The 27,899-nt window shown below is 39.9% G+C and overlaps 1 protein-coding gene across 3 annotated transcripts in view; it reads left to right on the forward strand.

The window, feature by feature from the left end:
• Positions 1 to 231: 231 nt before the first annotated feature.
• Positions 232 to 27,899, forward strand: part of LOC127354340 (septin-9) — a 74,883-nt gene continuing 47,215 nt past the window's right edge. Inside the window, exon 1 of one of the 3 annotated variants that reach the window (XM_051384213.1) lies at positions 232 to 446. In XM_051384213.1, the coding sequence (XP_051240173.1) occupies positions 425 to 446 (22 nt within the window). In that variant the 5' untranslated portion in view covers positions 232 to 424. Of the gene's footprint in view, positions 447 to 14,080; positions 14,216 to 20,970; positions 21,122 to 27,899 lie in introns of those variants that run through there. The other 2 variants (XM_051384212.1, XM_051384211.1) reach the window with 2 other exon arrangements.

Genomic DNA, 27,899 nt, shown 5'->3' on the forward strand with positions numbered 1-27,899 from the left:
GAATGAATAATAATAATAATAGCTTTTGTGTAAGGAGACCAACACTGGACGGATACTGTACAACCTAAATTGGGATCCGTGCGTAAAAGGCGTCCATCTGCGCGTAACCCCCCCCCTCGTGTGCTCACATCACGATTTCTTTTATCATGGTCGTGCGGTCTCGAGACTTTATCATCCCACTAAAGGGCACATCATCGAGCTCAGCGGATCGCACGGCACTTCTGCATCTCCTGCAGTCCTCAGAGTCATCACGCACTGGTGAGCGAGCTCCATAAGAACAAGTGCAGCGACGAAACCGACACAACAAAGTCAACTCCAGTTTTTTTAAACGTCCGGACCGCGTGAGACGGTCGCTTTCCTCTGAGGACCAAAGCGCTGCTTCTGTACCGAGGACTGAGAGAAGTGGACCAGCTTCAAACCCAGTATGAAGAAGACTCCAAATTCAGGTACAAATGTTTCAGAAAAGTATGCACTTAATATGGTGATAAAATAGATACTTTACCATTTTAACTTACTCAGTCAGATATCACAACAATAAGTGGAATAAGTAATATAAGTATGGATTATGCTTTAAAAAGTATGTGACCTATTGAAGTATGATCTATAAATCCTTCCGGTGTTTTTGCATGTCAAAGTCATATTACACAAGCTATATCTGAATATGACAAACAATTTATGTCACACAATATATTTTCAATATATTTCAGTATATAATGCCGTTATCCCACCAAATTGAAGAGGTTTTTGTCCCCTCTGAGTATTCTTTTAGTTTTAGGTTTAAAGAAGTTGGTTTGAAGTCTTCTAAGTCAATCAATAATCAAACTAGGATCACCACAAATAGTTACGATCAATCAAAACGGCAAACCCTTTTTCTTTTCTTGTTGTTTCAACTTCCAATAAATTTGATAAAAGTTCAAATATTCTATTCCTCCTTTTGCTTGGGACTCCATACAATCCACTCTCAGACCAATGTTAGTCCACGGACCACAGTTTGAGAACCATTGCATGGAAGACTCTTTCTTTTATAAAAAAAAACACTGCTGAATGTTCTCTTTAAACTTTATTTCTGTTTATCTTCAGTCTTTTTTTATTCATTTCCAACTTCTCAGACTCTTTCACTTTGCGTACGCCCTCCTCTGTTGCTTTGGGTGAGTTTGTGTCGTGGTTATGTGTACAGCACCCAGGGGAGCACCTTGGGGTCCCCTGGCTATTAAAGTCTGACGTGCATCATCATCTGTCCTTCCCAGCCTGACCTCATGTGCGGATGCACTGGCTCCTGCTGGCAGTGTTCTCTTCATTGGCTCATAAAGCTGCGCATGTGTTTGTGCTGGCTTTAACAAACATTTTAGACATTTTTGCTTGCTCGTGATGTCAGTGTACATTCTTTTGTGTATGCTGGCTCATGTTTGCATCTGCACTGTGCATTCTTGACACAATATAGTGTGTGAATGTGTGTATGTGTTATACAACACATGTCTGGCTTTTCTCCGGCCCCATCTGTGCGTTCGCCCTCTCTCAACATTTAGGAACACAGGATGGGCTCTGGGGAGAAAAATAAAGCACTCTAGATTAAACAGACTCAGAAATGTGGCACAATCTGATGCTGCAGAGACTTGTGTTGCAAACAGGACACACATTTAACACTGAGTTTGAAGAAAATGTGTCATGCTCATTATTTCGTTCATTCATGATATCTCCATGTGTTTTTAAGCCGTTGGAGAAATATCCAAGTTAAATCTTGATAAGCAAATTGCAAGTAGGTGGCAAGATTTGGGTTTTTTCTGAATGATGACCAATAACATGGCACGATACATTTTCAAAGTTGTGTCAACAATGTTTTTTACTTGATTCAATTCAATTCAATTCAATTTTATTTGTATAGCGCCAATTCATAACAGAAGTTATCTCAGGACACTTTTCAAATAGAGCAGGTCTAGACCGAACTCCTTGATGACTTCTCCCAGGTCAAAACCTGAGACTTGAATGCTTTTACCTTTAATTCACAAGTAAATTAAGTTTAAATCTCAAGCCTCTGTCTGTGCTATTACAGTACACATGGTCCACAGTGAATTTCTGTGACCGGACTGTACATTGTCAGAAAATCCAGATTATCAGTGTATTAACCAAGTGCATAGCAACTATCACAAACAGCAGTAGTCTGGAGCCTTGTGGAATCAGTGCTGAGGAATAGAAATGTGGGAAAGGTCATTAGAGGTTAGGGACTGGTCTGTTTAAGGAATCACTAACTGTCTCTGGAGATCCTCACCCCTGCACCTGCACCGACACAGCACTACTACACAAATGCCCTCTACTATTAGCTGTTGCGTTTTGCCAGAGGTGGATTGGTAGCTTAGTAGGTGGTCAGACTGCTCAGGAAGCTGGCAGTGTCCAGATGCAAGGTACTTTGCAGGAGGATTGGAAGAGCAAATCACTGTTTAGTGAGTATTTCAACCCTGAAGTCTTAATACGCTTTGATCATTAGGTTGACTGGTTCTCAGATCTTTAGGCAAAGACAAACCAGGAGACCGGGCATCCACACTCTGTCCTCCTCATCTTAAAGCTTGTAGAGGTTCCAGCAGTTTCTCCATGCAGCATCTTGACCAGAAGGTGTCAAATTATCTGTCAGGCTGGATGATTTCATAGCTGAACGGAGAGAGAACCCAATTAGCAGTTTCAAAAAGATGCTTTTAGTAGGGTGCCTTTTTAGTTCTTCTTTTCTTCTGAGTTTCTGAAGTTGTAGTTTCAGTAGGCTGTCTCATTGTGATAATGTCGGAGAAAGCAGATGTTTGAAATTGTTCAGATGTGTAATCAAGCAGCTATCATTTACTAAAATTGTCAGTACACAGAATTGCAGAACCTTGGTGTGAAATACTCTTTCATGTTGCTGTAACATATTTCATGTCCTCAATAACGGTGTCCAAAACCACATGCAATTACAACTTCAATGCTCTGTTTTTTATAAATGTTTTAAATCTCTTTTTGGGAAGAGCGAATTAGATCTATGTTTTCCCCAGTCGCTCTGGCAGCATTGTGTTGTCCCTTAGATCACTAGCAAAAGTATGTTGGCTCCCATTTAGGCAAGTCCAGTGAGACCCGGAGCTTGTTGAGCTTAATGAACTGGATGTACCCATGTTGTAATGTGACCCTGAATGAACAGAGAGATCAGCGGAGTAAATGCACTGTTTCTTTTTTCCTCCCCCGTTTTTTCTTTTCAATCTTCCTACGCATGAGAGATCCCAGTCAGCTGTGCTATATATTCTCATGGTTGGGTCATTTTTTTAAAAAACAGGCTCGTCCTCAGCTTGAATAAACTCATTTGTGTTGAACATTTGCTGGGGGCTGGATTTGTTGGACTTTTCATGTTTGATAGAAATTTTGATTAAAAACTCAGGGAAGTCTTGATATTCAATTGTGTGAATGGAATTGGCAGATGTGGTGCCAGTAAAGATGACTTTGGCTGTCGACATTTCATTAACAAACATCCTCACTCGAGTACTCTAGACTTAATATAGAACATACACTGACTACCACAATGCTGGATGTCTTGGGGAAACATTCTCATCTCTGACAATTTTACAAATAGATGACCTTAGTCACTAACTATTGCAATGACTCAACATCTCAATTCTGTGCACACTGGAGTGGGTGATGGCAAGGATTTAGCCTGCAGGATTAGCTGTAGTGGGTGACATGTGCAGACTAAATTTTGTTATGACACGTTGGACTAGGGATGGGATTTAGTCACTTTAATAACGCAGGTTCTATCTGCATCCAAACTCAAATGTCACTATAATCAATAAGGACTCTAGAAATCTAGAGGAAAATTTTAAAATATTTTTTTTCGAACTAAACTATACAAACTATTATATATTGATATAAATATGAGAAAGACAGAAACTTCCCACATTGGAGAAGTTTAGTGAGCACATTTTTGCCATTTATTCTTAATGAATTAAACTTGATAAGTCATTAATTGATCATTAAAATAGTAGTCAATCAATTTCTATCGCTGGAATAATTGTGTAATGGATTAAGCACTTAACTCACAAAGGTCATACACAGATTAGCATTGACATTCATTTGCTAGATTTAGTCTTTGTTATCCCAGAGAGAGATTTGTTTTCACAGCCAGCTCAACATAAAATTCAGTCCGTTGATGTACTGTGAAATTAAGCTTAGATGATTTTTGGGGACTGGCTACAGTGCCGTTGGGTCCACCTACTTTCTTAAAAATGCCATGACACTTTGAGGTGTAGCATCCATCATGTCATCCATCCTCCCACTACACCACACCAGTAGGTCCCATAGAGAACCAACAGATGAGGGGAGTCAATACAGCTCTTTATTTCACTCCAACAATGGCTCTTCAGTGACAGCTGAGCTAGATTCCCTTCAGTCTGAGTCATATATTGGCCCGGACTGCCACCACATTCACTACTAGTCCCTGTGATAATAAAGCTGTCTTTATTACTTTGCTATTCATCGGTGAGCATTAGTTTAATTCACTACCTAAGAGTCAAGCTGCCAAGCTCTCCGGTTCATATAATCCTTATCACATTAAAACCCTTGCCTGAAAGCCTCCATGAGTATTAAACTACCTTTATCAGTCTTCTATCCTAAGTGCCAAGTACAAAAGCTCACCATCTCAGTCCCCAAGGGCTGCCTCACATATCGGTTATTCAACAAAAGTTTCTCTCATCGAAAGAACTGAACTTTTTCCCCCTTATATAAACTTTCCCTCAGCTATTAGCCTAATCCTTTCCCTCCCACTGCAGGAAGTGACACGTGGGTTTTTCTTCTGTCTCTCATGGTTTTATCTCAATTCATCTTCACAGCTGTAATTCCTAACTGATTAAACTTAGCTTGGAGCTCGCTGACCCGCGCTTCAACAATGAATGTGTACATGCAGGAGACCTCTCTCCCTGCTGAATAGTCCTGTATAGCCTCGCGTTTGTGCACACACAAACGAAAGTATGACATCATCTGCCACGATGTCAGACTTTGGTTATAAATAGACATGGTAGATGGTGACGTTTCAGATTAACAAAGCCCCCCCTGTGAATAACATGAGGATGAAAAACGGGCCATGTCACTGCTGCTTATCGTGATGAGCAGCCAGTCAATCGTGAATGATTTTGCCGCATGTTCATTAAAGAAACACCTGATGTTACAAGCAGATGCCACGAGTAAAGCATGGGCTGATCATAATGAGAGCATCACTGTCACTTTGCATTTGTATGTTGAGATTATTTTATGTAGTCCAGGGAATGACATTAACATTTATATTTTCTGACTTATGTGTGCATGTGTGAAAGTGAAAAAAGCAAAAGAAATGGAGATTACCTTATCCCTATTAGTATTACAGTAAATCCGATGATGTTCACTAAAATCAAAACCACTCATACTTTTACAGAGATTTGAATTCTAGAGATCAGTTTACAGTGTTAATTCAGCCCTACCAAGATTTTTTTTTAAATTCTCATTAATCTAATTGGGAAATCAGAAAACTCAAATGCTAATGAGTTATACATGCCGATTGCGTAATGGCTCGGTGTAACACTCAGTCTCCTTGCATTTATTTGGGATGTGCTCCGTCGCCAAACTCCACATGAACAGAGATCTCTGCAGAGCTCATGTGTCAGGAGCCCGCTCTTTTTGTGTGTTTGTCTGCGTGCACGCCTATGAGTGTGTATAGAGTGTGTGTGTAGACTGTCTGGGTCCGAGTTGTGGATTTAGACATCAGGAGCTTGGCATGCTGATTACAGAGGTCTGAAGCCACAGGGAACCACAGGAACTCTCTTTTCGTTCTCCCTTCTCTTACTTTCTCCAGCATCATCCCTCCATCAGTTCAGGCTAATTTGCAGAGATGGAGGTGAAAGCAGCAGGCCTCGGGCTGATGTGACTGGGTTCTGTGCCTTATGATAATCAGCCAAATCACATAGCTTTGCTCCTCTCATCCATACTCTGTCTAAGCTTACCTTTACTCAATTACCTAATCTGCAGTGTGGAGTGTAATAGTACAAAGCACAATGAGGTATATTACACACTGTAGCAAACACTTGGCGCTGCTGACAGACAGTTATTGTTCCAGTTTAACTCATTTCATATGGATTTGTGAAGCCAGGCGTTTTTTATCCTTGCATCAGTGCCACTCAAAACCACAAATGGAGTTTTTGCAAAAATCCTGCAGAAAGGATGAAGGCTGCTGAGGCTTCCACAGTGGCTTCTACCCTATCTGCAATATCCACATAGTGTGCACTACTTATCAATTGCTACAACAGACCTCTTCTTTACTGCAAGGGATCTGGAACTTTGAGGATATCCCATTTTATGAAGCCTGCTGCCAGCTCCCTCTCACATCTAATGATTACCTTATGGTGAGGAGGAAATAGCCAGCAGTGTTACCACAGCCATGCTGGGACAGACAGACTGCACTACAAGCAGTTTTACAGCCTTTGACAGTCCAAATGACCTGAAAGTGGGATTCAAATTGTCAGAGAGCTGGAAGAGAGGAGCCTACATGAGTTATATATGTATATTATAAAGGGAGGGCTTTTTGGTGAGCTGGATTTGACTGGACATAATGTGTGAGCTTTTTTGCATATGTGTGCTCTGTGTGTGTCATGAGCAACAGGGTCATGTATTGGTTATTGTCATTATTTTTTCTGGTTCTTGCAGGCGATTGGTCGAGTGCATCTCAGGGCTGACTAGTCGTGCCAGTTGCTGAGTCAACATCAGTAATGACTTTGGCCATGAGATTTGTGCTTTGTTTTGACTACCAATTTTATGAACTGTGAAACATCTTCAGTGGTTGAGAATTTGTGATAGTCTGTTAGTAATTACGGAGGTCACTGTTTCTGTGTGGATTTTTCATTTTTCAGTGGATTATTCATAGTGCTGGAGGACATTTCGGTCCTGCCTCATTTTAGATGTTGTATTTTTAGCCATGCTGAAGGAATGGCGATATTGGTCTGTCGGTCCACCACTTTGGTCCAGACTATAATATCTGTAGGAGGGATTGCCATGAATTTTTCCAAAACTTTTCAGCAGGTCCGATTTTTGATTGACCTTCAAAACTGACATTCCCATCAGCTTCAGCTGATGGTGTTTATTACTAATTAGCAAATATTAGCATGCTAACTTGCTAAAATAAGGCGGTATTGTAAACATTATACCTACTAAACATTAGCATGTTAGCATTGTCATTAACATTTAGCTTAAAGCTGTGTTTAAGTAGTCCATGAATGTATTATAGGAACTGGATACAGTGCCACCTCTCAGCATTGCTTCCAATTGTCAAAGTAGCCACTTGCAATATGTGAAAAATAGCCCCTCTGGTCCCCATAGACCACCATTATAAATGAGACAACTGTTGACAGGACATCTCGAGCTGCAAACAAGGCCAAATATGCCTCTTTCTATTTTTATGACCCATGGTTTTATATTTGTAAAACTTTCCTTGGGCCGCGAAAAGCATTAAAAAAATGTGTGACTTCATCATAATGTCATCTAGTCTATGGGTCTTGTCCAATGGGATGAGTGGAACCTCGCAGTCAGGCCCAGTGGGAGAAACACTATATGTTCAGTGGGCAGCTTAGCCAGGAAGTAAACCCAGAAACTAGGAAATAAGAAATTGAATAGCCACCATTTTGGCATCCATCTCATCTCATCTTCATCCGCTTATCCAGGATCGGGTTGTGGGCGTAGCAAGTCCAGCAGAGGACCCCAAACTTCCCTTTCCCTGGCCACATCAGCAGTATCTACATATTTATTGCTATTTTATGATGTTTTTAAGATTTTACCAGAAACCAGATATATCCAGTGAGTACATGGGAATCTCCAAAGAGGGTCTCCTGGCATAGATTTATAAATTGCATATAAATGATATGTTTACAATTCTCAGACAATCACTCATACCTTTTATTGAATCCAGGCCCACTTTGTTCACTTAACCCAGCAGGTCAGCAGTTCTGAATCTGCACAGAAATACCATACTAGTGAATGACAAGCAGACTGAGCGATCTCAGTTAAACCTAATAACCTCAATACCCTGACCACCCTTCAGGACTGGCTAGCTTTTGTTACAACATGGATGTCTTTAAAATCTTATCTATCTCAACTCTTTTTTCTCTCGTTTTTCTTAGGCGGTCGCTCACTGTATAGGCCCCCTTGCACCCAACATTACGACTTCCACCAAGAATCTTGGTTATTTCTTTGACCAACAATTGACCATGTTCAGTCTTGTTTCTTTCAGCTGAGATATATACCCATATTATCAGCCAAAAACATCAGACTTTTAGTACATAACCTAATCTTTTCTCACTTTCTCACTCCTTCTACACTTTTCTTTACATTTTTCAGTCCTCTCTTGCCCTTCTTCAGTTAGTGCAGAATGTGGCAGCTAGGTTGTCAACTAACAGTAACTAACAATTAAATTGTATCAATCACAAACAAGGCCTTGCATGGCATATGAAGACTTATTGACCGCTTATTCCTGCTCCCGGCCACTCTGATCTTCTAACCAATACCTTCCATCTGTCCCACATACACATTTAAAATCTAGAGGCGACTGCTTTTTCAGCTGTAGCTCCTAAACTTTGGAATAGCCTTTCCCCATTCCATCAGATGTGCTGATGCTGTGATTTATTTTAAAGGATTGCTAAAAACTCACTTCTATAGGATAGCCTTTTTTTAAATAAACGCCCTGTTTGCCTTTATCTTTGTTTACATTGTATTATGCCTATGTGTCTGGAAGTGATTATTATTATTATTATTATTATGTATTTTTTTTCCTAAGATGCATTGCATGTTTGAATTTGCAATTCAATTTGCAATATAAAAAAGAAAAACACACTGAGTCATTCAGTATATATAAGTTTATATAAGTTATATAGTTTATAAGAACCACAGCAGACCAGCTCTCTCGTCCATTTCTCTTTTCTACACTCAGGTCAGATTCGCTAGGAATTCTTGGTGGGGCCATGTGGATGCCATCAAGCCAGGCTGAGAAGTCTGATTGGAAAATAGAAACACAGTCAGATCTTCTCATTCCCAGAGTGCTCTAATGATGTGTACTTACTGTCTTACAGTGTTTTGAATAACTGGGCTTAGTCTGGATGGTAAATTGTGTTTAGGAGGATTGCTTGTCAAAAATGAATTTGAAATGTAATCTCACAGCTGTTATTGTAGAAAAACACTGAGAACCATCATCATTGTAGCTCTTACAGATCACTCAGATGATAATTTTCAGATTTGCTCATAATTTGGTATTTCCCCTAATTAAGTAGAATAGCACTTAGAAAATGAAACGTGAAATCTTTTCCAAACAAGCGATGGGAGCTGTTTGTATTTATAAAAATATATTTCCTCATGGTTTGCATGAGAGCACAGGGTTTTAAATTTGGCTTGTGTAGATGAGTGATGTGAAGAGTTGTGTCGTTCCTGTACATGCCCCAGGTTGGTTGTGTAGGCTGAAACAGCAGCAGCAGCAGCAGCAGCAGCAGCAGCAGCAGGGGACACAAGTGAGGAGGACAGCTCCTCTTTCTCTCTCTCTCTCTCTCTCTCTGTGCTTGTGTGTGGGTATGATGGAGACGAGGCACAGGGAAGATCAGTGCCGCGTAGCACTCTGGTGAGGTCATCAGACTGTGGCTATCAGCACCACATCACACAGTTTTCTCTTTTTCGTTCTCTACCACCTCCTATTTGCAGACGTGATTCTTGGACCTCTTCTGTTATGACTGGAGAAAGGAGGTCTTTTGGAACTTGAGGGAATACAGAGAGTGTGCAGTGTGTGTGTATAGTTAAGCATGCTCTTTAAGAGTGTCACATATACATATGTTTGCATCTTAACTTTTTGTGTTTTGATAGGTGCATGTCTGTATACTTGAAGCCAGATTTTTAATAAGGAGTTATGAATGTAGAAACAGAGCTTTTGCATCTAGACCCCATAGCTATACAGAAGACTATGTTGAAGCTAATGTGCACTTCCTTTAAAAATGTAATACATCAGGGCTATGATGACAATAAGGACTGTGATTGGTCAGCTCGGGCTGCTTTTGTTTGTTAAAAGTAGGAGGCGGCACCAGAAAAAAAAAAAGACACACTTAAGGCACACGTATATAATTCCACATTAGTTTGTGTGTATAAGTATATCCCCCTCACATGTGTTTTTCACCCCTGAAGACACAAGCGGCTTCAGCTCCTCTTCCTCATCTCCTTCCTCACCTTCTCTCCTTTCTTCTTCCCCTTCATTTACCTCTTTCATTACTTTCCCTTGCTCGCTCCTCCTCTTCTCCTTTTATCTTTTATCTTCTCCCCACTGTTCTTTTTCCTTCATTGTGCATCGCTGCCCTGCAGGCATCCCTTTAGTGTTGGCTGCCATGCTGGTGAGGTTTTTGCTTGACTGTTATATAACTAAATTTAGCATGTTTGAGTCACGCGTTTGGCCATAGGTCGTGCTCTGAAGTGACGGCTTACATTAATGTGCACCCCAAGGCTCACCATCCACCCTTAGTCAATGTGTGATACACAGCTTTTTTTCTTTCTTTTTTTTTTGGATCTATGTGTGTGTGTGTGTGTGTGTGTGTGTGTGTGTGTTTGCCTCGCTTGAGTGAACGAGCGCACGTGCCCGTCTGTGCCTCATGACCATCTGCCTCATCGGGTGCAAATATAGGCTGTATGTTTGGTATATGTGTATGTATGTCAAAGAAAAAGAGAGACTGAGTGTATGTGTATGTGTGTGTGTGTGTGTGTGTGTGTGTGTGTGGGTGTATGTGTGTGTGAGAGAGAGTGTTGTGTGTTTACAGGGTGTACGGTCATGCGAGAGGAATCTGCTCGGATAACCCTTTACGTTTGTGTGTGTCTGGTTTTGAGTGGTTTTCAAGTGTTCATGCATTTGTGTGAGTTTGAGCGTGTGCTTGTTTGTGTGTGTGGTGGGAGGGTCAGGCTGTATCTTGCCAGCAGGTTGAGATGATGGAGAGGGAAGGTGGTGAAAGAGTGAGAGAGGCCCTCTCAGTCTTTGTCTGAATCGGTCTGTCTTTTTGGACCATAGAAAGCAAGTAAAGTTTTTGTGAAAAGTAGTCATTGAAAAAATGTTGGTACTTTGGGTGGGAAACAAATAAATAAAAAAAAAAATTGTTAGCAAGAAGCGTTATTTACACGTAGCAGCTGTAAGGTGATATGAGCATAATTCTCTTAGGTTTACTCACTGAATTGCAAACACAAAATAGTTGTAATAATAATATTTAACTGTATGAGCTACATTGAGGTGTATGTTCTAATTAAAAAATGTTTAAATAAATAAAATGAAAGGTCAGTGTCACTTTAAATAATGCTTCAGAGCACTGGAGCAAATGACCATCAAGGGACACATGGATGGTTTGTTTTCCCCCAAAGGGGGTGGTGTGATATTATTAGGAAAATTAATAATAATTAAGTAAATAAAATAATAAAATGTCACAGAATAAATACATGTGTTTTTATGTTGCTGGTAATAAACCTTGCCATACCACTTTGTAAGTATAATAAATTATATAAATTATATATAAGTAAGTATATAATAAATATAATAAATTGAATCTTGAATCTTGAATACCATTTTGTAAGTAGGTTCCCTATCCTCAATCCAAGTCATCAACATCATCCAAATTAATGGGTTTTTTTGGGGGTTTTTTTTTGTGTGTGTGTGTGTGTGTGTGTGTGTGTGTGTGTGTGCTTTGACTATGTGTTTGCATCCCATAAAAAAACAAAAAACAAAGGAAGAGAGGACAAACTTTACTATAACACATGTGTTCATGTGTCAGCTGGAACATCAGTTTGTGTATTATGCATATGAGAGTGAGTCAACAAATGCATAAGCACATGTGTGTTTTTCTGACCCTGACCCTGTGATTAACTGCAGCCTTTTAAGTCTGGAAAATGACCATGAGACAGCAAGAGCCAGCAGCCAAAAGAGACATGTCTCTTTTATTTTAAAACAACACTTTTGTCATAGCACCAACATTCTGCTTTCCATATGGATTCGGCCCCAAAAGGCTCATTTAGAATGTATCTGGTTTTGTTCTGATTTCTGGTTTAATTTATCACTTACACACATCAGAATCTAGGTTTTGGTCTGCACATGGTTATACTTCAGGTGCATTCTTGCACAAATGTAAAACAAGGCATCTGATTTTATTAAAGAAAAAAATAGAAAATATAGACAACAGACCATCACATGCAGAGGACTGACCAGACAAATGGAAAACACTCATGAGCAGTTTTGTTATCTCTCTTAGCCCATTAAAATAAATGACTATGAGGTGCCCTAACTCAAAGACTTCATAAATATATATTAATGTATACAAATGTAAATATAAACGGAACCATGATGGCAATTAACTTTACAATATGTAATTACACGTTTTTTAAATGGAATTACATCAATATAACTACATTTTGACCTGCACACTAAAATAGCAAAATGCCAACAAAAAACTTTAAATGGATATAGATAAATCACATATAAATACTGTTTTTACACTGATCTCTAGAATTAGTCACAGGGCCTTGCTGGGGCTAAATCTACTCACAGTGCAGTTACACTTGAATATCTCTAATCAGCCTCCTCTGCTCTGCTTCTCCTCACTTCTCTATTATGGATGTCAGAAAAGGCCCCAAGGACCGCAGGGGAGTGGGAGCTGTGTGTGTATGTCTTTGTGTGTATGTGTGTAAAGTGGCCCGGTATCACTCAAGATGCTCCACCCATCTACCATTTGTGTTCATATTATAAATATATATTGTAAAATGTTACAGAAGTAAGATTATTTCAGGATTTTTCCTCTTACAAGTTCTGAAACACACAAGCAGAAACAAACTATACATTACAATACAGAAATACTTAGAGTTCCCCTGAAGTACATGCATGTGGGTGTTTGTTTCAGGCCATATTTATACTTCCAGCTAAAGCAAGTGTTGTTGCCAAGTGTATGTCTAGAAGACATGGGTTGAGGGGGGATGTTCCCTGTAAGAAAAAGGAAGAGGAAGTGATCTGTTGAGCTGTGCCTTCTTCTTCTCTTCCTGACTCACAAAAAAAAGTTGGGTGTATGCATGTTGTATTTTATTGGGAGTTTGTCACCAAGACGACGGCTTGCTAAATGACCCCTTACCTTGTCGAGCTGCAAGCAAAGGAGCCAAATAATGACGTGTGTGTGTGCTTTTCCAGAAACGGCAGTGGTTTTTTGCCGCAGACATAAATTCCCACTGAATAATAATGCATTCAGACTGTGAGTAACACGATTTACAAGATATCAGGTGTCCAGTTATATGCTGAGGATGAGAGACACTCAGTTGATGCACAGAAGGTCAACAAGCTTTTTGGCGGCAATCTTGTAACACTGATTATAAGCTGGTTGTAAACAAGCCTCATTGAGGAGCACTTCATACATGAGGACCCTGGACTGAAGTTTCTTTAGACAAGCATTGTTGAGAGTACTTACAGTCCACTTAGAGCCCTTCATCAGTGGTTTGGATGATGGCTTTATGGTTTCTACATCCTGATAGTGCTATTAGAGTGGTGATGATGACATGTTAGGAGTGTGTGTTGTTGGTATAGTGCAGGATGTCCTAGTGGACTGCTGGAGTTTTTCTCTGTAATAAACGGACCAAGTTTATTTTCAGATTAGGACCTTTGGGTCAAAGGGCTACAGATCTGTTTCAAAGACACAATACAGCTTCAGTGTCAGGGCAGCATGTTTTTGTTCAAGGGAGAATAGAAAGAGAAAGAGATTTAGTATGAAGGGAATAATGGAAACCATTGGAGAAAAGGGATAAAAAATTAAAAAGTGTCAGCTTGTAAGTATCTGGGCTAAAAGCCTGCATCATATTGTGTGTGTGTGGGAGCCATGAGAGAGAAAGCAAAGAAAGCAAGAGAAAGAGAGAAAGAGGGACTCCATATGACTAGCACATGGCTGCGGACGTCTGCTCCGTTCACTTGTTATCCTGACAGACTGAAGACATTAAAATTTGGAGGAAGTAAGAGCAAGGGAGACAGAAGGGAGGAAAAGGAGGGAGGAGAGAGGGAGGGTTAAAAGAGGGGGACAGGGTGACTAAGTCAGGAGAAAGGGGAAGTCTTCATGAAGAAAAAAGGGAAGGGAAGGAGGGAGAGGAGAGAAAAAGGAGAGGTTACATGTGGCTATTTGAGGTAGCCGTTGAGTTATGGAGCGAGACAGAATAGCCGGTAAGTTGTGGCTTTTTCAAACTTATTTCAATACTTAAACACTCAGATGGTTTTTCTAAGGAGGGACTTTCTTCTCAGACGTTTCTTTGTTAGACTGCAAGGGAAGCAGCTTCTTAGCAGTGGCAGCAATCAGCTAGAAGCCACACTGGCTGTGATTGCTTTACTTTGGAGCAGTCGTTTAGAGTCCTCTGTCTGTCTGTGTGTCTGCATGTCAACTTTACCTCCCTGATTCGTTTCTCTTATATGTTGTCTTAGCCACGAACCGACTTTTCAGACATTAATTCTCTTATCCTCATCAAATGGACAGCCACAGCTAAGCTCACTGTGAAGTGTACACACTATTTCTGAATAGCTACCATATGCAGAGCAACAGAGTGTAAACCTTGCGTGATGGGCTGTCAAAGATGACCAGATTCATGAAACGTAATCTTCCAGTGCAAAGAGGCTGCTGTGCTGTAATTGGCAACATTGGGGTTGGATACTGACTTCCAGCTGACCCACATACACAACTGATATTCGACAATAAAGAGATGGAGTTAAACCTTCATGCCATCACCACATGATTTGGACTTTAAGCTTAAGAAGTTGTCAGATTAATTCTGACTGACACAGATGGTTAATTTTAAGTTACCGGGGAGTGGAAGCAGAGCTATTATCAGCTAATATGATTTGGTATTCGACAGACAGCAGACTCTTTTGAGGAATGTTTAGCATGTGTTAGAGTCTGTATACTGTCCTGCTTCTGTGGTGTTATAGCTCTGTCCTACTCAGTAGCTTCTGGCACGGTTACGTCTCAACAGATATCCTTCTTGTTTCCTTTAATCAATTATTCTTTATTGATGTTAATGTGTGGTTTGTTTAGCGCTAATGGAGATTCAGTGGAACTTCTGTTCAGACCCATATGTGTTCAGTCTGCACTGAGAGGATGAGACTAATCTAGCATCTTTGAGTGATTAAGGCTGGACATCAAGCTGAGCGACACTCTCCAAATTAGCCTTTAATTCGGCCGTTAATAAGGTGGCTGAGCTCAGCGAGCCGTATGATGCATACAGAACCACCAGGCACTCATTTATATTACCACTTGGTGGCAGTGTTGCAGTGTCATCTTGTCTTCTTTAGTGCAGCCACCATTTCCCTAAGTTCTGTGAAATGTTCCATGTGGATGATTCATATTTTGCAGACGGAGGATTTTTTTTTCTTGGGAGGTGGAGGAAATTAGTAAAGACTGACTCCAGTGGGGGCGAGGACCGTGTAGTGGAGAGCTGAGGTGGCGAAGCATTTCTTTTCCACCAAGAAAACGCCACTGTTAGGCATCACTTCCCTTCCTCTCAATTGAGGAAGTGCTGCATGGGCTGAGCTACTTCCTAGTTTTCAATTTGTGCTGTGTAGTTCTATTTGGACCTGTTGTCTTGACTACAGCCATTGCCCTCACCCCATCCACCCCTGATCCCTTCAGAGTTTGTTTTGATTTCAATTCAATTACATTTTATTTGTATAGCGCCAATTCATAACAGAAGTTATCTCAGGACACTTTTCAAATAGAGCGGGTCTAGACCGAACTCCTTATAACATTATTTACAGAGACAGTTCCCACCATGAGCAAGCACTGGACGACGGCGGCAAGGAAAAACGTCCGTCAGGTGGCAGTACATAGATGGCATTTTCAACCTCTCGATTGTGGGTGCATCTGCAGCACCTCCATCTTGACTCGGAGTGCCTCCTTCTTTCCTTTTCCAGAGCCTGATCAAGATAATATGTTCAATATGACATTTCATCTGCCATGACAATGCCGTATGGTTACCACATTGACTTGTTGTAATGGCTAATTGGTGACACACTGCCGTTAAAATACAACAAAGGAAAAGAAAAACAAAGGATTCAGTCTGGAAATGAAAGAAATAGTTGTGTCATGTTGTTTGATGTTCTGCCAATTAAACAGGAAGAAAATTGGTGTCCTGTCTGCTGAGATGACACTATAATTGCAGTATTTGTGTGGCATGTTTAGCATCAAACTGACATCCATAAAAGCACTGATTCAGTAGTTGGAGTTGAGGATTACAAGTGGGATAGTTACAACTGGCTTTGATAGTTTTTGACCTATTGGTACACTCCCTTAGGGAACAAGTAGATTAAAACCTGCTTGTATTTGTTAACATGAATGGGTCAAGGCAAGGGCTGTGATTCATTACAGTATGTACTCATAATGTTAAATGTTAATTTTAAATTGGCCTTCAATTTAACGGTATGTGAGCTTTAATGGTAGATGAGCTCACAGACTGTAACTTCAGTCTCTTTTTGAGTCTTTCCATCTTTTCACATGAGAATCTGCTGTATCCACCCAGATCCTTATATACCCTCACCCTAAAACACACACATGCCCAAAACCCCCACCCCTTCCACAAACACGCATGAACCCAGAGTTAGGAACTCAAGGACCCAGTTCACCATGTTCCATTAAAGAAGTCTACAGGATATCCTCTATGAGTGAACGCCTCGCAGTTCTCCTCCCACTACCCTCCCTGTATCACCTCATATTGTTTCTCAGATTAGTATTTAGTGATGATAAGTGAGGGAGCCATGAAAACAGCCAGCACGCACATGGAGTTCAGGAAACTGACTGAGAAGCCCCACCTTCAGTCCTCCTAAGGGAGGATTTTTGACAAGTGAAATAATTCAACATGATGGAAACACAGGTCAAGACAGGGGTGATATAACAGAGATTGATGTGAAAGCTCAGTTAGGAGTTAAGAGTGTTTACAAGCAGCTGTACTTGTGGTCATCAGGTGCAAAGAGGAAATCAGCTAGTGTCAAAATGTTAATAGAGGCATGCCATATGCAGTGAAGGACATGCAAAGTGTTACTTGTAATGCTAAAAATAAATTTCTCTCCATAATTATAGTTTTAAACTTCTGATAAATGCAATTTAACACATAACACATAACACATAACGCATACAATGCACTTGTTTACATAGCATCTAACATTAATTCATGATATGCCATTTATGCACAAAAAGTTCTCTAAATGTTGCAAAATGCTTTCATGCGCAAACTGCTGGCCTAAAGTCACAAAATCAAGCTCACCAGATTTGACGTGCATCTTTTAAATAATTACAATACTATATAATAATAAAACTACTACTATTACTACTACTAATAATAAAAATAATGATAATATTTTATTCAACATTTCATGGCACACATATAGTTTACTTACAAATTGCAGCACTTGACACTTACAATACATACATTTCATGTATACATTTCATATGTGTGAAGAGCTTTATCTGTCTTTTTTATCACCTCTCACATTCAGACAGACAGGAAACCAAATGTGCAAGCTCTAATCCTCACCTCTGTATGTGTGCAAGTTGTCTACTGATGAACTTTCATGTCATACTTGGGTGTTAGCTTGCACCAAGATATCACAGACTCCTTAGATCACTGTTATAAATGGCATTTGGGCTCAGTATAACAATTCCCTGCACAGTGAGTAACATCCAAGTCTTAAAACCACTGCAGTGATATTCCTGCCAGCATAAATTGTCCACACAGCTTTTAGGCCAATTTAAAAAGCCTACTGCGAAAGAGTCAAGGATAATAGTTTTTCCAAAGAACTGTCATATTAATAAAAACATGCGTATGGTATGTGAGTAGTGGCATAGATTGAATTGAGTTAAGGCAAGGCCTTATGTGCTGCAGATGCGTTCTCTCAATGAACTCTTTCTGCCTCCCTCAGTCTCACTGTTCTTTCTTGAAACTATCTATTGTTTGTATTGCCCCCCTTATTCTTTCCTTGGATTTGGGCAGCGGTTTCACTACACTGTTTAATTGCATGATATTTCTGCAGTAACAGCTTGTTATTTAGGCTCTGCTACAATAAGTGAATTTTTTCCACTGTAATTTTGTCAAATGTCCTGGACATGTAACGTGAGGTCAAACTGATCATCAAGGTGTCATTTAGTTAAACGCTGTAACCTCACACATTAGCTCAGATGGGAAAATGGAAGTAACCAACAAATATAGAGTTTGGTTTTGTACAACTTCCTGCCAATAAATGTTTGTGGCTATGCTGAATTCCTGTTTATCTTAAGCTGACCAAGCAACAAAGTCTAAAATTTGAGGTACATAGTAATGTCTCCTCTTATAAATGTCATCTAAATATACAAAATAAATACATTTACTTACTTGTGTATGTTAATTAAATATTAAATGAACACCTCTTGTTTTCTCATATTGTTTTCTTCCAATGGCCACAGATAATGTTTTGCATGTTAGGGATATGTACAACTATTAAAGTGGAACTGGATGCAATGTCTTAATAAGCTACATTCCAAAAAGATGAACTCATCATGAATCATGAAATCTGACAACCTTGCTGATGAAAACAGCAGTGTGTGTGTTTGTGAGGAGATTACACACATTCACACCCGAGATTGTTGTTATTAACAAGGTACAAAACAAGCACAAATGCGTCAGCCCCACAGAGATACAGTATGCTGAATGGCTTTAGTCAAGCAGATTTATCTTACAATGTGCAAAGGCCTCTGTGTTTACAGTGCTATTTCAGGGGGACCGAGACACACACAAACGCACCCACGTCCACAGTCAAGTAACCACACAAGCACATGCACAGGCACATATTCACATAATGTTACTCACAGTGCAAACACACACACGCACATACACACTCTTCTCCAGATGTTGTTTTGGAGCTTTCCCTCATTCTGTCGCTCCATGTTTAGACAAATACACATTGGCTGGGGGAGGTGTGTATTTCACACACCGTGTGTTTTGGTTTAATTGAGTACTACAGAGATTTGTGGCATAGGGTTTACAGTGCAGCCCTCTTGGGCCTGTATGGGCACTGAGGGGCCACACACTTTGTTATGTATAGTACAGTATATATATATATATATATATATATATATATACACACACACACACACACACACACACACACACACACAGTAGATAGGTCTACCATGTATGTACAGTCTATGAAAGTAAACCTATTTTAATGTACATACAAATACATTTATTTATTAAACATGCATGCACAAAGCAACAAACGATATAAATGCTCACACAGCTGTCAGGATGTATGATGCATATTATGTGCACTGTTACAAGATGGACTCAAAGCTTTATTGCACAACATATGACAAGAAGCATCTCAGGGGAGCTGATACTCTACCCAGTAAGGTTCCAGGATTGATGGATTTAGGATACAATAAATGCAAATACTCAGTTTACACACCATGGTGTGTGCCATACTCTGTTCTTTGTCCAGAGACACATTCGCAGGAGCTATATGAAATAACCAGACTGCGCCATAAACACACAGTGTTATTCTGTGTTACCGTCGACCTCTCAGGTGTTAGGGTTAGGGGCCACTGGGTGGCCTTGGCATCTTATTAGTGCTCCTTAGAATGGACCTTTTCATTCAAATGGGATTTCCCTTAATACTTATTTGCTATAAAATTACCACAAACAGGTGCTGTATCTTTTTACCTTGACCAAAAGTGAAACACTTCATGTGATTTGTGATATCTGATGTGTTTTTAGGTTTCCTTTGAGCGCTGATTGTGGACCAGCTTCTACATTCACTATAATGATCTTAACCATTACTGTGGAAATTGTACAACTGACCTAGAATCAGGGACAATTCATCACAAATCTCATTTGCAGTCACGTCTGGCTCCGGACAGGAAGCTGTGAAAAGCTGCTCACTCATGACCAATCAGTACTTACAGCGATAGCATCACTGTTTGCTTGTTTCTGTGGAACATTCATGGATAAGAGATACTGCAGCATATCCCACAGGGACACAGTGGATGTGGTTAAGTAAATGCAAGGCCAACTTTGATATTTCATCACTTTAGATTATTTTATCAACATCTTTTCAACAACGTTTTTCTGTCGCCGCCAAAGAACAGTCTCTAAATTGGCCACGGCGGCTTCAAGGACGAGAAATGTAACCATACCCAGCACATCAAAAGATGGCTTGTCGTCGGTGTCCCTCCCAAAAGAAGTGCAGCAGTGCTGGATTACCTGGTCAAATGTGTCCAACAAGCTCAAATTCCCAAATTCTTCCTGGTAATACAGTGTCACAGAGGGCGGGTTGGTACACGAATCACCCTCTGAGTGCCCAGAGGCGCCGTCGTATATCCCTAATGTCAACTTTCTCCAGGAAGCCTTTCAGGTTTTGCTGTCACAGGAAAGCAGCTTCTACAGAAGTGACTGCACTTTAATTAACATGCCAGCCAGTTTCTAGCGGTTGTTTACTCAAAACTGAAGCCTCAGACTCTCACTTAAATTGTCCCTCTCTGTAGCTGTGACAGAGTGCCATTCTGAGGGCCATTTGAAGAGCCACAGTTGTACCAAAGAATCTTATCTGATTGCAGGTTAACTTGGTTAAAGTGACTATGTGATGTGTCCTCCACTTTCACTGTCAGAGCTGCTTAGTGGCTAAATGAGGAAATCAGACCTGAGAGCCACTTTGGTTGAAAAAAAGGGGTCTCAGGGAATGACAGGGGCTATTGTCTACATGAAAGCTTGCGTATGCGTCTAGGAGTTTATGGGGGGCAGGGGAGACACACTCACACAGGACATGAGGTAGAAGGGGGAGTGTGTTGCTGGGAGGGGAGGAGAAGGGAGGAGGCTTGCCTTTTTGCTCTCTCTGACGTCTGAATGCAATGATATAGAGAAGTTAGTGGGAAGTCAGAGAAAATAAGTTGCTCCTTTCGAGTTGTGAGCTTGGACTTTTCTCATTGACCCTATTTTGGAATTTGTTCAGAGTTAACTGGGAGCTACTTGAGAGTAAGAAAGAAAAAGAAGTTGCCTGTAAAAATGTCTGATTCTGGAGTCAATCCACACTTGGAGGGAATTATTTCTGATTTTGAAGGTTTGTAATTTAGTTTTTCTGGTTTTCTTTCCCATATATAATGTTTATGTTGACAGTTTATGACAAGCAACAATATCTGTCAGAAGTATGCAGTTTGGAAATAGTATTGATATTGAACAATATATTTCCACTGGGCCTGAATAGTACATTATACAGCATGTTTAATGACTGTGTGTACTGTACGTGTGTGTCAGCTTGTTACTTGTTAAAAACAGGGTGGTGGGCATATGTTAGCCAAGTCCCTGTAGCCTATGATGTGTTATTGATTATACCCAAGTTACATCAATAATAGAAACAAACACAGCACTGACACCAGAACCGGAAAGCCGTCATCTGAAAGCACTAAGAGGGAGACAGTGGAAACCTCAGCACTAAGAGCTAACATCTGTCTAACCCCTCATACAACATCCACAACTGTGTCTCTCCATTGTTTGCTAAGCCAGTATGGAGCTGGCATTAATTCCCTTTGTCCTCCTCTTCCTTCCACACTTCTTTCCTGTTCCTCCTCCGGTCAGACTGGGTCCTTCCAGCTGGTCTTTGGCCTGATGCTCACTGTCAGATGTTGCAGGGAAAAGTATAACTCCTCAACATCCCTATCCCTATTACTGTACATTTAGACCCATATTCCTAGCAGTGTTTGAATAGTTCAGGTAGCACAACTTCTGTCCAATAACCTGGTTTACACATATTAATGTATTTGAATGTAGTTGAATGTTTGCCTATTCACCGAACTTGTCTGTTGCTGTCATCTCTGAATTTGTGACAGTATTCTTTAATTTGATTATGATAATCAGAAAAAGGTAATCAGATTAACAATTTTTATCACAGTTTCAATAGCTTCACTATTCTTCAGGTTACGAGCAAATTATTAAAACAGAACATAGAACTCTTTTTATAGTCTGCTTTCACTTCGTTTACATCATTAGAAAACCTGATTGATCTTATACTAAAATTATTTTACATGGCTGACTATTCCCAAATAGAGATATGGACTTGTCTCTCCAACTCTCTTCACTCCACACAATTACGCCTATCATGCTCTGTTTACAAATATGCAACACCGTGAAAAACTGTTGAAAGGTTTGTGCTCTTATTCTCGTCTGAACAATGATCGCATCTCACCTTTTTCTATGGTGGTTTAGCACGACTTTTGAATGTGGCAGTTTGGGGCAGCTATAAACACTTCAGTTGGACAACACTTCATATGAATAGTTTATATAGTTATATAGTTTGTTTCAAGCATTTATTGGTGCTTTTTGTAAACAGAAAACATGACATGGGCTTCATTTTTTATTTAAAGAATATATCTATAACATTAGATCATATACAGTGCTAATAGTAGCACTCAGTCAGTCAAGCATTCTCATATACTAGACTATAGACTATTTTGTGCAAATTACAGTTTAATAGGAAGTCTGTGTTAACCAGTTTATTCAGAGTGACATAAAAAGTTTATAAATGGAAATGGCAGTGATTAACCTCCAAAGGAAGTTAGAGTTACAACCAAGTTGCTCCCTGTACTTTTATAATGTATTGTCAATTTCTGTACCAACTTCAGTATTTACACACAGAAAGCACTTGCTGTATCCAGTACCCAATAGTGACCAATATAATCTACCCCACCATTATATTATACAGGTCAGTATGAACCATTATATAGTCTTTCCATCAAGGACAAAAACAGCTGTAGAGAGGTGCATGGCAAACACTTGACTGAGTAATTCCCCATTTTATCCCAGATCATTATGTTTTCCAGTACATTGCACTGCGCTGTATCTCACACTGAGGAGGAAACGGGCACAGAGAGGGAAATGCAATGTAATTGGTGAGCGCACTAAAGATGTTATAATGCCTCTTGGATGGACTCTTGTGTAGGACTTTTATGGAAGATGGACAATAGAAACCTCCATAACAACTACACACTGAAACAATATTATGATCTTCTAAAAGGTAGAAAATGTATCCGCTGAATCTAAATGTATGAGTCACAAGAGAATAAGCCCAGAATAAGCCCGTATTTGTATTGATTATCTGTTTAAAGGTGCCATGTTGTTGCTCTGGTGTGGCATGTGGATACAGAGAGGAAATGAACATTGAAATGTAGGGAGTGCATGTGTGTGGTACAATTTCTGAACCTGGCAGAGAGGCCAGTGTGTTATTAAGTTGGTTCGAGTGGGTCATGTCTGTAAATACAACACTTTCTTAACGGTTCTCAGTGGTCCTGTTCACTCTAAGAAGTATATTACACCATGGGTGGCAACAGTGTGTAAGGCAGTGCTTGGTGGACTGTTAGGCCAGTTATATAAAAATTTAATTTACTGTAGCTCTACTCCTTCTACCATCATCACACATAAATGTACACACACACACACACACACACACACACACACACACACACACACACACACACTCTATCTGCATCCAGAGGTTGAAGATCTGACAGCTCAGCACCATCATGTTCTCTACCCACTAATTTACTGGCAGATTCTGTATCATGTCTTCTTAATTTTTAAAAAATTTTTTTTTGCTGAAACATGTTTTTTATGTGTATGATTCATACAGTAAAAATGCTTGGTCTGTATCTTTCAATTTCTGCTTTGAGGTCACTGAGCTCTAATTAATCACATCTTTTCTGCATCAGTTCATTTTGCCAACCATTTTCTCTCCCCCACAAAACTTCCAGACTCTGTGTGTTAACAGGTGTTAAGTGGAATGTAGCCTCTGTCTTTACACCGTCACTGGTCACTGATGTAAATCAATCTGTTCATGAAGTGGACAGTGAACCACTGCTTGATCATAGGAACAGAACAAGGCTTAACCTGTCAAAGGTTGAAGCCTAAATAGCCTGAAGCTCAGCACCAGGCCATCTATTGAACAGCTGCCCGAATGACTGAGTGTGTGCTTTTCTGTGTGTGTCTGCACTCTAAAATCTTCAGTCAAGGATGAAATTGCCTCTTGGTTCTGATTAGGAATCAGATCCTCCTTTTAAAAACAAAAAGTTTACTTTTACAAAAGTAAGATTGCAAAGACCTGAACTAATTTTCACACGTTTTCCCTCTTTAGCGAACAATTCGAACACTTCCAGAATTGCTTTGTGCTGTACACAGGGTGTCGGCCAGACCAGGAGGGAACCACATAGTAAATCTGACACAGTGAGCTGCACTGCTGCTGGTCAGTGTCAGTAAACCCAATGCCATCAGTGGGCAGTAAGAGAAAGTGTGTGTTTGACAGTATAGCATTAAGGTTTTGTCTGACCAAGCAAAATACTGTAGTGTGAAATTCAATCGTTCGTTGTTTGGCCTTGTCTTGTCAGATAGGTTTTTCCTGGTTTGACCACATGGACTTGTATTCTGTGGCTACTGACGTCAGTTAAACTCCACTGTGCATAAAATGGTTTTGCATAACCAGTGTTTGATAGAGAGTAACTGTCTTGATCACTTGACTTATTGCCTGAGGCCAGAATTACAAGACGTTCAAGGCTGTGTAAAGTACAGTACATCCTTTATTAATTAAAATGTTTCTGTAGCGGGTTTTTTGTTTCTACTTTACTGCATAACTGCATTTTTATGTGTATAATTCTCCTTTAAACAGTTACAAATTAATGATATTGTTCCTGTGAGCTTATTTGTTTTTACAGACACAATGCAAAGTAGAGCAGGCAAGATCACAATACATGATCTGTACCTTTACATAAACAAAAGAAGGAATTAGACATTTATTTGAGAAAGACCTTTATTGCTATAAATTTTGCCTCTTTTTAATGTTCTTTTTTGGCCTTCTCTTGTTTGCTGTGGTACATGTGTTACATTTAGTGTTGCCGCTGTTTCCTGTTAATGCAAAGTCAACACTTAATACATCTGTTTCAGATTAAAAGCCTTCCAGCAGTTCAGGGGTTCTTCCCCCTTTCTGGGAGGCTTTTATTGTGATGCGCGTAGAGATTCATTATCAGCAGCTTAACCTCAATCATTAGAATTAATTAATCAATAAAGCAGTGTTTCTGTTATATACACAGTAACTCAGAGCAGAAGAGAGTATGACATGGTTATGTTGTTGTGTAATGTGTAATGTAGATTATGTTAAGTTGACAAGGTTTCCTGGCCTTTATTTTAGATTTTACTGATGTAATATAAATAAATTTGCACTCTCCTGGTTTTAATTAGCTGATCTGACTCCCAGATATTTGACTAAAATATATGTTTATGTACATCTCATCAAGATTCCTTAAGCTTTTCCCTCTCAAAAACGTCATATATTCTGAAGAATCATTCCTAAGATATTGTCATACTATAGAGATGTATGGTGTATTAGGTCAAGAATATTTGACTGTGGTAAAAGAGGTATTCAGGATCAGATCCTTAAAGTATTACGGTGGAAGTACTCCACTACATGTAAAAGTCTTGCATTCAAAACCTTACTTAAATAAAAGTATGTATTATCAGTTAAATGTACTTATATCAAATGTGTCAAAAGTAGGGTAGTGAAGTGAAGTACTCATTAGGGTCCCTCACAGTGTTGAACTATTATATATGATGTTTCATTTTATGCTGTATATGTTTAAGGTTGAGCTATGTGTTCGGTAGTTTAATCTACAGCAAAGCATCATCTTCTATAAGATCATGTTTGTAGTGTTGCTGTATAGTGAGAACTGTATATGTTCATAAAAACAACCCTGTCTCAACTTTGTGGCAATGCATATTTTAACTAATGCAAGTTCTTTTTTCAACATATAAATGTACATTTTAAACAACAGATTTGCACTTAATTACAGTACTTGAGTGAATGTACTTAGTTACATTCCACCATGGATACATTGTAACAAAATTCATGCAACAGAAGTGGGACGGTAGCATACCTAATCTTTGTTGACTGCTGTCAGTCCCCACTGCACAGTGTGCAACTTTGTCCTGACCTTTTGACCTCACCTTCACCCTCTCACCCTGCAACGTCTTTTCCTCTAGATCTTATTTTCCTCCTTTCCCTTCTGTCTAACTCTCTACTATCTCCTACCAGTGCATCTGGGCTGAGATGATACTAAATGTTTGTGTTCATTGGTTGGGATGTCCTTGAGAAAAAAAGTGATGACACTGATGATTAAGAGGCAGCTTAGCTAACACCTGGGGTGTATTAGGACAAATGACCATGAAGCAAAAGTAAGGATGCAGCTGCCTCCATCTTTGTTTTTGTTGCTCCAATAAGCCTGTGCTATATTATCTGTGCTGCATTATCTTCCCACATGAGAAAACCGTGAGATACTGAACACTGGGCAGTGATAGGTAGTGGAGGGACGTGGGGAGATGAGGCTCCTGGCTGCTGTTAATGAGGTTCCTCTGAGGTAGACTGGACCTCTCGTTTTCCAGCTCATAGTCTGGGAATGCTGTTTCACTGGGAACGATACTCCTTCATCCATCTGTCCCACACTCGTGCACACTCTTTTTAATGCTCTGTGATCCTATCCTGTACTTATGATATTCATGCAAAGAATATCCTGGATGGAAGTAAAAGACCTACTTCCCTTTTTTGCGTCAGCGTGATCCTTAAAAACATGAAGTTTATCGGAGTGATTCCCCAAATGGCTTTTTTCCATTCTTCATATTCCCTGACAACATTAAAGCATAGAAAGATTCAAATTCACTTCTGCTCTTAAATTATGTTCACTCGGCTGCACAGTCTCTAAATACAAACAAATGGCTCGAGAGGAAAGCACTCAAGTCCTCTGCTGTAGTCCCGTGCTCGAGGGCATATATAATCACAAAGCAGCCAGGAACAGAAATACTAATCTTAAGATCACTTGACAGGTCACTGGCAAAACAACGTCTCGGTTCATCTCTCTTATATTGACAAAACTTGTGAATATGAACCCAGATATTCCTCCCATGTTCACTTTTTATTTCTCACATTAACATCTCTTCCAAAATGTAACAAAAGTCTACAGCAAGTGTCAAGAGATGTTAGAGTGTGCACGGTTTCCTAAAGTGTTGGGGCTCCCAGAGGAGGTTAAAATGAGTGCCTCGCTCTCTACACAATACAGTCTTAAAAGCGTGCATCGCCTTCCTTATGAAATCTGCAGACCGATTTTGGCAGACCAATTCATTTTGGAGTTGAAAGTGGCCACAGCCTTGGACTCACTCTCAGCAGTTATAAAACACAAGACAGAGGAAAGCAGGGGTAAGAAGGACACAGTCCGCTGGCAATATGGGTTTGGACACCACTTACTTTATTGTGTATAGTTTTTTATGTGTGTATCTATCAAAGGATGGCTTTTAAAGCTTTTATGGGGCTTTACTGGATAATGAACTCTGCTCTCATCAGAACTTTAGCAGAGAAAATACATGATGGGAATGTGAGAAAATGACTGTGAAAGTGGGTATGAGTGGCTTGTTTTCTTGTGTTCTTGTGCTCATTAAGGGACATTGCATGCATTCCCCACATAATGTAGGTACTGTACAAATATCTGGAGTGGCTAAAGCTAAACAGCCTAAGCAACACTTATAAAAACCACTCTTCCATATTGCAAAAATGCCACAGATGAATGGTACCTGTGCTTTAAAGGGTGTACGGGGAGTTATGGAGATTTGTAACACACTCCCAGAAGTGAGTGCAGATCCATTTATTCCCATGGTGTACAAGAACATCCTTGGTGTGTTCGACTAAGCCGAAAAGAATAACACTTTGGCTCTGGCCTGAATTTTTGTCAGGGGGTAAATTGTATCAAATGTCAACCATGTTGGAATGAAACAGCTTATAGCAGTAAATTAGATTAGTGGTGCCGGCTGATGTG

The sequence above is a fragment of the Dicentrarchus labrax genome, unplaced genomic scaffold, assembly GCF_905237075.1.
Source record: "Dicentrarchus labrax unplaced genomic scaffold, dlabrax2021, whole genome shotgun sequence".
In the NCBI taxonomy this organism is placed as follows: Eukaryota; Metazoa; Chordata; class Actinopteri; family Moronidae; genus Dicentrarchus; species Dicentrarchus labrax.